At 37.1% G+C, this 13278-nt stretch overlaps 1 protein-coding gene across 6 annotated transcripts; it reads left to right on the top strand.

Annotated features, from left to right (window-relative positions):
* Window positions 1–564: 564 nt before the first annotated feature.
* Window positions 565–13168, top strand: arrb2a (arrestin, beta 2a). Of its 6 annotated transcripts, none has more exons than XM_066650705.1 (16): window positions 565–784; window positions 2790–2820; window positions 2919–2979; window positions 4071–4115; window positions 4261–4457; window positions 4613–4672; window positions 5152–5219; window positions 7930–8065; window positions 8160–8244; window positions 8524–8596; window positions 8988–9152; window positions 9244–9327; window positions 10670–10693; window positions 10920–10996; window positions 11959–12013; window positions 12156–13168. In XM_066650705.1, exons 1-16 carry the CDS (start codon window positions 762–764, stop codon window positions 12241–12243), a joined length of 1272 nt encoding a protein of 423 aa, XP_066506802.1. In that variant the 5' UTR covers window positions 565–761; the 3' UTR covers window positions 12244–13168. The 6 variants fall into 6 exon arrangements, with proteins under 6 accessions (XP_066506802.1, XP_066506801.1, XP_066506804.1 ...); XM_066650704.1 differs by having other exon boundaries at window positions 569–784; window positions 12153–13166; XM_066650707.1 differs by having other exon boundaries at window positions 571–784; window positions 8988–9125; window positions 12153–13165.
* Window positions 13169–13278: the final 110 nt, after the last annotated feature.

The following is a 13278-nucleotide window of genomic DNA, read 5'->3' as shown; positions in this document are numbered from 1 at the left end:
ACACTTCTTTCCCATAAAAACACATTTCCTCTGCTCCCTTATTACTCCATATAAAACCTTATTTATTTGACATGAGAAAGTAAGTTTCTATCCGCATATTTTGTTTTAGAATATGCAGATATACTCAGAAAATATGCAAAAAACAAAGTTTGAATCTAAATATTAGAATTTGTGTAAGTGATATACTGCAGCTGAAGGCCAAAAAAATACAACTTTTCGAAAACTTTAAAATTTCAGTTTACATTCAGTATATATACCAAAAGTGTGAAATATCAAATAAATATCAATGTTTGTTTTGTTTAACTTGTTTTTGTATTCTTAAAAGGAAAGTGGTCTAGCAATTTGAGATATGACAATGTTCAGAAATTCTGGTACATTTTATCTCCTTGGACAGTATTTTAAACGTAGCATAGTTAAGAATTGTGCACTAAATATTACAGGATTAATACCATATTTAAATAGGTTTATTGTAGATGATGTGTTAACATATTGATAAGAGGAAATCACACCTTTCCATATGTGGTTTTCTGTTTATTGTCTTAGTTACACAACCTCTTCAAAAAGACTGTTATTTGGATATCCTGGGCCAACTGTATGTTTATATGGTACATATGAAGCCGAGAGCAGGTTTTATTATGAAGTGAGTCTGTTCTGGAGCGGTTCCTCTGCCCAGTGGTTGGACGCGTTTTAATACAAAACACTGCGATTCAGAGAAACATTACAGATTCTTGAGAGAACCGAGGGCCAACTTCTCCCTGGATATGGGGGACAAGGCAGGAACACGGTGAGTTTGTATGACCTTAATCTAAAATAAGTCACAAATAACGCTCCTTGACTGTTGCGTTTGTTTTCTGCAGCGGTCAGTTTGTAGCATGTTAACTACCGCTAGCCCGCTAGCATTGGTGGCTAACTAAATACGCGCTATGTGTAGCTAGCCAACGGTGTTATTGGGTGACATTACAAACCTTAAACGCGAGAGCCAAAAGCCTACAATCAGTATTTTTCAACTTAGGAAATGAACTCTGATCCCATCAGCTATTATTGAAGCTTATGTTGCTCATAATTAAAAACGATTTAGCGACTTCGTGAGCACAACTCTCCTGCACAGAAAATATAAACGTTACACCCACACAATGTTGACGCAGTTTTTGCAAGCGTACACAGATATAAATAAAAATAACCTTTCTAATCACAGGTTATCATAAGCTGTTCTGTCCTGTTAGCTTCAATTATCTGTTTAGCTTATATTTGTGGGCGTTACAGAATTGAGAGACTGAGATTTCTAACTAGGGCTGGGCAGTACCCTGTCATCGTTATCTTGTAATAACATTTTATTGTGATAAATTGTACGTATTACGGAGCTTATCAATAAATAAAATACTCAGTCTCTTTATGTTTCTATCAAGTATCACACACTATATGAAATGCGGAATAATATTATTTACCTAAATTCAAACTTTTGTGTTTTGTCAGCGTTTAAAATTATAGCAATACGGTTTGTTCGTTGGAGCAACAGGGCAAAACACCACCAAATCCGGAAAGGGAGATCACATCAGTGTTATAATATCTGTGCATGTTCTAGACTGGTTGTTCTGTCTCTAAATATCAAAGTACATTGTGTCTCAAGGTTTGCTAAATTTCTGTTGGGATCAATAAATATCTAATTTTGTTCAATGCAGTGCTACCTCTTTGGGCAGTATTAGTAAAGTTGGAAATCACCCAGATTGCTGCAATAGTCTTTCATGTTTAGGCTTTATTTTTCTAACTGTAGAGACTGCAGTGCAACCTCTGAAGGATCCAGGAGGGCTAGCCTTAACATGCATTTGCCATATGTAATCTGAGGCATGTTGAAATTGACAGGTTACTGGTAGTATTTTCACAAGAGTTAAAAAACAAAAACGTGAACCTGTTCAGTAAGTGACCGAATCAAGTCATTTTCATTAATTTAGTACACTGCAATGTGCTAATTGTCTAGATGGCTTAGTCTTAATTTACACATAGAACAAGTCACATTAGTCATTATGTATTGCCTCTCTGAGAGATTTGGTAGAAGCAACTGTTAATACCTACTCATGAGTATTATAAAGCAGTTGTGGCTTAAATGTTAGAGAACTGCACTGGTCAAAAATTTGGGAGGTCAGAGTTCATAAAAAAAAAAGTTTTTTTCTCCTCCCTTAACTTTCACATTCTACATTTCCCTTGAGCAAGTATCATAAACCACAAACATCTCGCTGGTGGCTGCCCAGAACTTAAGGTGTGAGTTTGCTGCCCCTAATTATTGGAGTTGCTCCGGTTTCCTCCCATGGTCCCAAAGCACATGTTGGTAGGTGGATTGGTGACTCAAAAGTGTCCGTATGTGTGAGTGTGTGTTGCCCTGTGAAGGACTGGCACCCCCTCCAGGGTGTGTTCCCGCCTTGCGCCCAGTGATTCAGAGTAGGCTCCGAACCCACTGTGACCCTGAACTGGATAAGCTCACCTGAATGAATAATTATTGGAGTTTCATGGATGGGTTAAAATGTGGGGATAAAATTTTGTTGTACTGTGCAATAATAATAAAAGGAAATTATTATTTTTAATTTACCATCCACCGCTGCTGTTAGTGCTACTGTTTGCCATTTTGTTATGCTGATTTTTTTATTATTGAAAATAAATCAATATTTTTTAGCACGGTCTAAACTGTTTTCTGCAATAAAAAAAAATTCAGAATGGCAATCAGGATAGCACTTTTTGTAGAACTTGCAGGGTGCCATGGGGTTTAGTTTTAAAATTAAACTGTTGTCTTTCTGCAGGGTATTCAAGAAGTCCAGTCCAAATTGCAAGGTAATGCAATTTATTTAGTGAAAATTTATTTTCAGTCTTGTTGTTTAGTGTTTGTTTATGTGCCCACTTATGTGCCCTTATCATTTTCAAACTTTTAGATTACAGTTTACCTGGGGAAAAGAGATTTTGTGGATCATTTAGATCAGGTGGACCCTGTAGGTAAGTCTAAATAAAAACACACAGTTTTGGTCACATTACAGGACTCAAATAATAGAAAACATAATTTTCCCCACTTCCTAAAACAACAGCACAAACAAACTATATCTTGCATGCCATATGGCACACATATAAGGAAACAAATCTGTCTCATCAGACTTTGAAATATTACCACATTTGAATTTGTAGCACTGAATTGTTTTTGCACTGAAATTATGCATTCGTCTACCGAATTTGAGCAACGAAATATTGTTAGAATTTTTTTGAGCTTGAATTTTTTTTATCTGAATTTATTAACCTTGAATAATTATGGAAGCCCGTTTCCGCCGCATAAAATAATAATAAAAGCACTAATTTTTATTTTTCATTAATATGCAAGTTGCTATCTCATTATTTTGAGATATTAAGTCAATGTATTTTGAAATACTCAGTCAATATATTGAGATACTATCTCATTATTTTGAGACAGTATCTCATTATTTAAGATAATAAGTCAATATATTGAGATAGCAAATTGCATAGTAATGTAAAATAAAAATTGGGGCCTTTTTTGTATTATTTTATGTGGCGGAAACAGGCTTCCATAAATAATAACAGTGAAAACATGTTCCTGAAAATTCACAAGTTCTATTCAAGAGCAGTTATATTCAGATGCATAATATCAGTGCAAAAAAAATTCAGTTCTACAAATTCAAAGGTGTTAATATTTCAAAGTCTAATGAGACAGATTTGCTTTCATACACACATTAACATTGCATAATTAGAACTAATTTTGTGCATTTAGAATCACAGCAGTTTAGCCTCACACATTCAAATTGAAGTTACAAGGAGTGTTTCAGTCTAAGCTGCTTTCTGAATAACATCTTGTTTTACTGAACAGGATGCAAAGTGGTTGGAAGTAAATGTAATGAATGAAAACATGCAAGTATCATAAATGCATGATAAATGAGGAAGCATCATCTGAATTATATGAAAAATGTTTGATTCCAAAGTAAAGGGAGGGGGGTGCTGTAACATAAGTATCAGTTAATTCTGTGTCACTGAGTAATACTTTTTTCATGGCATTAATATTATACCTCTCACATCCTTTCCAGATGGGGTCATCTTGGTAGACCCTGAATATCTCAAAGATAGAAAGGGTAAATATTCAGTTCCGTTTTAAAACTGATTTAATTTGAACATCTCTTTTCTATGTACGATCTATGTGTTTTCTATATTTATTCCTCAATTCTGAATCTGCATCATTGCTGTTTTGCTGCAATCATATATTTCATTTCTCCCTAGTGTTTGTGACACTAACCTGTGCCTTCCGTTATGGCCGTGAGGATCTGGATGTTCTTGGTCTTTCATTTCGTAAAGATCTGTATATATCTACATTTCAAGCCTTCCCACCCTTGCCAGATGAGCGCAAGCCCAATACTCGCCTTCAGGAGAGACTTTTGAAAAAACTGGGCCAGCATGCTCATCCATTTCATTTCAATGTAAGGAAAGATATTTTAGTATCTATGAAGTATGATTTACAAGTACGTTGTTTTATTAGATTGGTACTGCATGTGTACCACTAAGCAGAATTAAAATTCAACAAGTGTTTTGCCTCTAGGACGCATAATATGTATTTAATATTATTCAATTACAGATCCCTCAAAATTTGCCATGTTCAGTGACCTTGCAGCCTGGTCCTGAGGACACTGGAAAGGTAGTCAGTAGCCACATTCATGTATGAATATTCATGTAGGAATTCAGCAAGTACTTACCAGTAGATACCAGAACGATCTTGCATGCTTATATGCATTTACTAAATTTGTCTCTCGCGTTACTTTGGATATATAATTAATTTACATTAATATACATAAGTTAAATGTGAAAAATCAACAGACTTTGCAGTGTATATGTTATGTGATCTGAACATTGGCAGGTCTTCTGCTGACTAAAGCCCAATTTATACTTCTGCGTCGACCCTACGCCTTAAGGTACATGTTGACGCAAACCCTACGCAGTAGCCTGATGCGCATCTCTCCAGAAATGTAACTACGAGTCGCGTTGATGGAGACACCAATGTAGAAGTATAAACGCTCACAATGGCATAGGGCTCTTGCGTAGCTTACAGCGTAGTCTTTGCATCGAGTCAGCTCAGAAGTATAAATATGGATTCATTTATTTCTCTGCACTGTACAGGCCTGTGGGGTAGATTACGAAATCAGAGCTTTCTGTGCCAGGTCAGTGGAAGAGAAGATTCATAAACGGTAAGCTTATTGCATTTTCTCCTTTTTGACTGAATACTATATAAATGAAAGCATATGAAATTGCAAAATAATTACTGCACAGTAACTGAATTAATTCATCAGATATGTCTTAACTCAGTGGTTCTCAATTTTTTAGACCAAGTATAGAGGTATATTTGGTGCAAAACCCCTGAGCACTTGTGACTGTGAAATTTGTATTTGTAGCAAATAGTCAAACATGTGTATCAGTAGCCCTGTGAAGGACTGGCGCCCCCTCCAGGGTATATTCCTGCCTTGCGCCAATGATTCCAGGTAGGCTCTGGACCCACCGCGACCCTGAACTGGATACGCGCTTACAGATAATGAATGAATGAATGTGTATCAGTAAATTTGAAGTCACAGAGAAAATCTCTTCAAGAGTTGCAAACCTGTAGATTTTTTTCCCCCTCCCACAAATACAACTTAACAGTTACACCTTTACAAACTCTTCTATGTAGGTCCACAAATCCAATTCTACACACACAAGTACAAAAATATCACACGCTCACAGTTTTGCTACAGTTGCAGCAGTGAACATGATGCAAAACACATTTACACACTCGTATAAAACATGCACAAAGGTTGTACATTCGCAAACCGTTGTGTGAATCTGTGCAATGCGAGTTGCACACCAATCATTCATTCATTATCTGTAACCCTTATCCAGTTCAGGGTCCAGAGCCTACCCGGAATCATTGGGCGCAAGGCGGGAATACACCCTGTAGGGGGGCGAATTGCACACCTGTATTTAAAAAAAAAATTTCAAGGAAATATTTGTCAAATTATTACATCTGCTCAAATTTGAAGCTAGGAATCTTAAAAGATGTCTTTTTCACTCACACATGTCAACTTCTGCATGCTCTCACTTTTGCACCAAATATCTCAATCTATGTGGTGCAAAACTAATTTGTGCATCTGTAGAGCCAGGGGCGGGCACTGTTCAGAGATCAGCGAACCCTTCTTACCAATCAGAGAACTCATTAGGCATGTGTCGAATGCTATTGGCTTAGGTCTCCTGGTTCTGTGACTGAGCACCTCCTACGAAAAGACTTCTTCAGAAAACAAACATGGAGGACCGAGGGTCCATGTGGAATGGAAAACGGGAAGCTACTCTTTATAAGATTTCAGTTGAAGAAAGTGGCGTAGAGATAAAACAGAGTATCTGTTACTATGTAGCTTGATTATGGGGAAGAAAACTGTCTTCCTCACATTCCTACAATATGTGGCAGATATGTGAAATATCCAATATTCAGAGTATGGGTCTGAATGAATCTATTCTGCGCATCAGGCTGTTGGGATGAATCAAATCAACCGTAGACAGTAAATAGGGTCAACTAAAATTACTCAACTGTAGCAAAACTGTGAGCATGTGATATTTTTATACTTGTGTGTGTAGAATTGGATTTGTGGACCTGGAGTGAAGAATTTGTAAAGGTGTAACTGTTAAGTTGCATTTGGGGGGGAGGAAAACATCTACAGGTTTGCAACTCCTGAAGAGATTTTCTCTGTGGCTTCAAATTTACTGATACACCTGTGACTATTTTCTACAACTACAAATCTCAAATGCTCAGGGGTTTTGCACCAAATATACTTATATACCATATACCATTATACCATAACTAAGTACCACCCAATATCACCAAAACCTCTGGCATGTTTCTGTTGAATTATTACTTAACATTTGCATGTTTTAGGGTGGCACGGTGGCGCAGCAGGTAGTGTCGCAGTCACACAGCTCCAGGGGCCTGGAGGTTGTGGGTTCGATTCCCGCTCCGGGTGACTGTCTGTGAGGAGTTGGTGTGTTCTCCCCGTGTCCGCATGGGTTTCCTCCGGGTGCTCCGGTTTCCTCCCACAGTCCAAAAACACATGTTGCAGGTGGATTGGCGACTCGAAAATGTTCGTAGGTGTGAATGTGTGTGTGTCTGTGTTGCCCTGTGAAGGACTGGCGTCCCCTCCAGGGTGTATTCCCGCCTTGCGCCCGATGATTCCAGGTAGGCTCTGGACCCCCCGCGACCCTAAATTGGATAAGCGGTTACAGAAAATGGATGGATGGATTTGCATGTTTTGCACAAACGATTACAGACAAACATGCTGTACTTTTATGAGAAAATTTTTGGGAAATGGTATTGAGCATTCTGAAAGAAAAAAAAAAAAACGAAAAGAGCTAGAAATTAAAAACTAAAAGCTCTTGCTGTCTGTATAAGTAGGTCAAGGGGCCTGGAGATTGTGGGTTCCAGACCCACTCTGGGTGACTGTCTGTGAAGAATTTGATGTGTTCTCCCCATATCCGCATGGGTTTCCTCCGAGTGCTCCAGTTTCCTTCCATGGTCAAAAACACACATTGGTAGGTGGACTGGCGACTCAAGAAAAAAAAATTGTCCATAGGTGTGAGTGAATGTGTAGTGTGTGTTGCCCCGTGAAGGACTGGCGCCCCCTCCAGAGTGTGTTCCTGCCTTGCGGCCAGTGATTTCCTGTAGGCTCTAGACCCACCGTGACCCAGAAATGGATAAGCGGTTACAGACAATGAATGAACAATCCCTTAATTATTGAGTAATACATTGTATTTATTTATTTGTTTATTTAATTTTTTATAGCTCATCTGGTGTACCACAGTTTTATCTTATTACACATGATGTGGTTCTATCAAAATGGTCTTTTGAGGTTTCTTGCTTTTGATGAATGTTTATTCCAGAAATTCTGTCCGACTGGTGATTCGTAAAGTCCAGTATGCTCCTGAGAAACCTGGTCCACAACCTATGGTTGAAACAACACGAAGTTTCCTAATGTCTGACCGCTCTCTGCACCTAGAGGCTTCTCTAGATAAAGAAGTGACTAACGTTTTATATTTAACATGAAATGTTTAAATACATTATCATTCTATGACTTTATATCTGACCACAAAGGTGTAATCTTTTCATATAGCTGTATTACCATGGGGAACCTATCAGCGTGAACGTCCATGTGACCAACAATTCTACCAAGACTGTAAAAAGGGTCAAAATATCAGGCAAGTTATTCTTCAGCAGTACTGTTCTGTAGTATGAACTGGCAATCCAAGAACCCCTCAACATAATTTAATATGCTTGGTGTTGCATGAATTACAAGAAGCAGGACTACATACTGTATATGTTCATATATTATTTAGAACTTCTTTGTACTTTTCTGTGCATATATTCAGATTTTTTCTGAAAAATAAATAAAGTGATTGCCAGCTGGACTTAGAAATAAATAAACAAATGGGTGTTTACTCTCATGTGCATATGTTAATGTATTCCTCTCTCCTCAGTGCGGCAGTATGCTGATATCTGTCTCTTCAGCACAGCACAGTACAAATGTCCGGTGGCGCAGCTTGAGGCAGAGTAAATATCAAACTCTTTAAATGTGTATTTATTTAATATTTTACAGAAGTAATATTGATGCTTGTTAGAGCTGTGCAGTTTATGAATCTTTAATCATTTTGCAATTTAACTTTTGTAGATTGCTGGAATAATATTTTTTATTTTGCTATGGGAATTTTAGCCAACCTATGATGTTTTAGGTATATTTCTAGACAGGATTCATTGATCAAACAGAAATGATTTTGGTCAAAATAAGTCAAAGTAGTTTGTCTTTAACTATGTAACATTTGTCATGATTTATTAATTGTTATATACATAATTTGTCTATTCTGTGCAGTCCTACAGCATTGTAAATATTCGTAAAGTACTGGAATATTGTTTATTGATGGTAAATAATCTTTTGTTCTCTTAGTGACCAGGTGTCATCCAGCTCCACATTCTGTAAAGTGTACACACTCACGCCCACCCTGAACAATAACAGGGAGAAGAGAGGGCTTGCACTTGATGGCAAACTCAAACACGAAGACACAAACTTGGCCTCCAGCACCATGTCAGTCCACCTACCTTTTTCTCTTTTGTAAGTGAGAGTGAGTTTGTCTGTGTTGTGCATGGAATCAGCGACTGATTAATCACCTCTGTCTACATATTTGTTGTTGCCTTTTCTGTAGTGTTAAGGATGGATGTAATAAGGAGGTTCTTGGAGTTCTGGTGTCATATCGAGTCAAAGTCAAACTGGTCGTCTCCCGTGGAGGGTGAGTCACCATCTCCTCCAAATCAATGCTATCTTCTGTATGCATTTATACTGAAATAGGGTGCATGGGTAGTGTGGCATTATATTCTCTCCCCAGGGTCAGAGTGTTAGTTGAGCTATTAGAATTCATGCGTCAGAGGGACTTTTGCAAGTGCACTTTACATAAATCCATTTTTGATTAGTTACATGATTTATAGTGTTGATCTTTTGTAGCTCTTTTAACACAGACACAGAGCAGGAACATTTCACACAATGTGAAATATTTTTATTGTTGTTGTTTTTTCTAGATATTAGCTTTTACTAAAATAAAAGATTTGTTGGTGGTCAACTCATGAAGCAGTTGGCTGATAAGCAGTAGCTAGTAGCTGTAGGTCTAAATGTTACATTATTTAAACACCAGTATTACTTCTTATCCCTTCATATCATGAATCTGAAGGTTATATTATATTTTTAAGCACCAGTATATTTTAGTGATTTATTCATATATAGATTTATTTGTCTTCTAAACAAATACATCTTTTTATTAGTAAAGCTTTCACAAGGTGGTGCTGTGCTTTTTTGGCAGGTTGTTTTTTATATTTGACTAAAATAGAAAGGGATATATTTCTGGTGTTCCATTTTACTTCATTGTTAGGGCTGCAGTATATTTGATTTAACTATGTATGATTTGCGCATCTCATGCCGTGCCAACATAAACACTGGAGATGACTAAGCCAAACTATGAATTGATGTCAGTCAAATATAATAGACTATAATAACCACTGTTGCCATCTGTCATTATTAAAACTACCATCCCTGTTGCTTTTCAGTCATTGTAGACCTTATGGTGCTTAATCATAGGAAGTAGCCTAATCAAGGAAGACATTCTCTTCTCGCTATAAATATACAAAAATATATGTAGACTAGTAACTGAACAGTACTACTCGTGGCTGCTGTGTGCATATATGGTGTTTGAAATCTAGCATGTGGCCCTGTAGTTCTGAAATTCACTCCAAATTGTTCCGAATAAAAAGCTATATATTTTTCACTGTTCAGACAACAACCAATATTTTCAGATTTGTCCTTTTATCATTTTATTTTAATTTATTCTTTTCTCTTCCTGTAAAATTACACTTTTGGAGATGGACGTCTTTGTTCTGATGTTGACAATATAACTGATTGTTTTCCAACAGTGAATAAGTCGCTGATGCTCTCCCTTAACCTCACTGTCAATCTGTAATATCTTATGGTTGTACTGGGTCATTTTAAGTTTTCACATCATTTTGTTCTCTGCTGGTGTTTCATCTTTTTCTCTGTGTATCTGTTCCCCTACATCTGTCTGTTAACCCCCTGCGTTGCATCAGGCTTTTAAGCAGCTTGCTGGAGAGGTAAATATACACTGTACATCACATCGGTTTCCTGATTTGCCTGTCCAGGTTTGCAGTGAAGCTTGGCTTTTGTGCTACTCATCTGTTTTCTCTTGCTTTGACACTTTAATTGTATAACACCCTTATGTTTATACCAGAATATATGCATTTTACAGTACTAAGTCCTTACAAGAATTTTTCAAATAGAACCATTGTTGTTTGTTTGTTTTTTTTTTACCTTCCACAGAGATGTCTCCGTTGAGCTGCCATTTGTCTTAATGCATCCCAAACCCATAGACCTCTCCACCTCTCGACCACCCTCAGGTATCTGCCCATTACTCCTATAATCCAGGTCTTAATACACTGATCACCAACACCATAATTCTTGTTCAGTTAGATACATTTGGAGCCTGCCTCAAGAAGTGAATTTAGATCATGGTTTACTGATCGAGTTTCAGTTTCACAAAACCTAGCAAATTAAATAACAGGTAACTCAATGGGTTTGTCTTTCTGTCCAATGACTTTTCTCCATCATCAAAGTGAAACTCTTATAGATGCATTACAAACAGAGGTGGTTATTTCTTTTAATGTTGAGGATTATGGCTTACAGCCAATGACGACCCTTGGTCATTATCTCAGGAATTTGGAATAATCAGCACAAAAGACCTGCAAAGGTTTCCTAAGCCTTTAAAACGGTTCCTTATTCTGGTTCAGCAGGCTACACAATCATGGGGAAGACTACTGCCTTAACAGATGTCCAGAAGGCAGTCATTGACACCTGTATTTCTTGTACTTTAAAAACGATGGTTGATAGTAGACAGAAACATCACTTGTAGCTAAATGCACTTTTACCATGTAGTGTTTTATTTGATATCAATTTAATCAGAAATAATTTTACAGATCATCCGCAGCCCACAGATAATGTCACATAAACAGGGTAACACCTGTGACAGAAGGTTGACCGTAGTTCATTTGGCAGATGTTTTTGATCTGTAATCCTGTAATGATCCTGTCAAGGAAACTGAATTGCTTCTCTAATGGCCTTCACTCTACTCTAATGCTTTTCTAACTGACTGTCTCAGAACCGACTTGCTTCTCTAATCATCTCAAACCAGCAACAGGTGTCAGGCACATGAAACAGAATTCTGTGAAGGGTGCATAAGTTTCCATGGCGCTGTAGGCTGAAATCTATACTCACAATCAATCCACTATTGTAGCTGTAAAACAAAAGCCTCAACCCGTCTAATGACTTTTCATAAGTAATTGTGTTCATTTGTTTTCAACAGCTGTACCAGAGGCAGACCCACCCATTGACACCAACCTTATAGAGTTTGAAACAAAGTGAGTTATAGAGTAGATTTTGTTTCTCCATCTAGTGAACTCAAATGTTAGAAATATTTGTTCCCAGAAAAATATCTTGGATCAGAGTATGCTGTTTTGCTCAAGTTGTGTGACTTATCTGTCTCTACTTTTCTAATAGCAGCTTCACCCAAGACGATGACTTGGTGTTTGAAGACTTTGCCCGTTTGCGGTTAAAAGGAACCACTGATGATAAGGATGAGGACTGCTGAGCCTTCCTTATGTCTACATGATTTTGTTTTCCTAAACTTGACCCGGAAACTTATAGCATCACAAAAAACATGAACTAATACACCTGCACAGTGTCTCATAATGGAACTCTTGCTTAGGTTTCATGATTTTCCTTTTGCTGAAGCAGTATTTTGTCAACTACTTGGCTGTATTGCTAAAAGGAAAAGAACTTCTAGTACTGCTGAATATTTTCTACAGTTAAAATGATGAGGGAAATCTGAGGAAAAGTGCTAAATCTTAAAGAGCTTTGAACACAGGAGACAGAAAAAACACATAATTCATCCTTCTCATAAACAAATTGTGAGCTTATGTGCTGCTTGTGCCAATCTTCATTGAGTAAAACAGGAAAAGGATTTGAAAAGAGAATCCTGATTGAAAGGCCCTATGCTATTTTGATGTTCTGTGAGCTGAAGTTGATTTTGACATGCCTTTTCTAAGCTTAATTTCTTGTATGTGTTAGTGACATTAGTGATTAATTTAAAAAAGTGTCAACTATAAATGAAGTCTAATTAACAGGCCACAATGGGCATCTCAGGCAGAATCCTGCTACACAAACCTCATTGCCCGCTATGTATTACAAAGACAGCCTTTGTAAACATTTTCGCATGGGTTTATTACTAATATGAATTTTGTTATCCACAACATACTGTATCCAGCTCTCAGGTATACAGGCTCCTTCATTCTTCATTCATATCACTGCTGATATGGAGTGTGTTATAGTGGTGCTGTAAAGACCGTGTATGGCTGTGCGTGCATTTGAAGGGTGTTTTTACATTGCCATTCAGCACCCTCTGGTGTAAATAAAAGTTGAAATTGCTGCTTTTGGTGAAAATGAAACATTTGAAGTGAGATTAATGTCTCAGATTTATATAAGAAATATAGTATTCATCATCTGTTTAATACAAGTTTAATAGTCATGAAAAACATTGTTTTCCATTTCCATTTTTTTTTCAGAATGTATTTAATTTTTTTAATAAAATAAAAAATATTTACAAATCGGCTTTTCTCATTGAATT

Source organism: Hoplias malabaricus, chromosome 18 (assembly GCF_029633855.1).
Source record: "Hoplias malabaricus isolate fHopMal1 chromosome 18, fHopMal1.hap1, whole genome shotgun sequence".
Classification (NCBI taxonomy): domain Eukaryota; kingdom Metazoa; phylum Chordata; class Actinopteri; order Characiformes; family Erythrinidae; genus Hoplias; species Hoplias malabaricus.
Note: the sequence above shows the minus strand (reverse complement) of the source record. Positions and strands in the feature narration are given on the sequence as shown.

Coding starts and splice junctions, on each gene's coding strand:
- arrb2a (XM_066650704.1), top strand. CDS start 762: ATGGGGGACAAGGCAGGAACACG. Junction 2,980..4,070: donor AGATCAGGTGGACCCTGTAG/GTAAGTCTAAAT, acceptor CATCCTTTCCAG/ATGGGGTCATCTTGGTAGAC. Junction 10,997..11,958: donor CACCTCTCGACCACCCTCAG/GTATCTGCCCAT, acceptor TGTTTTCAACAG/CTGTACCAGAGGCAGACCCA.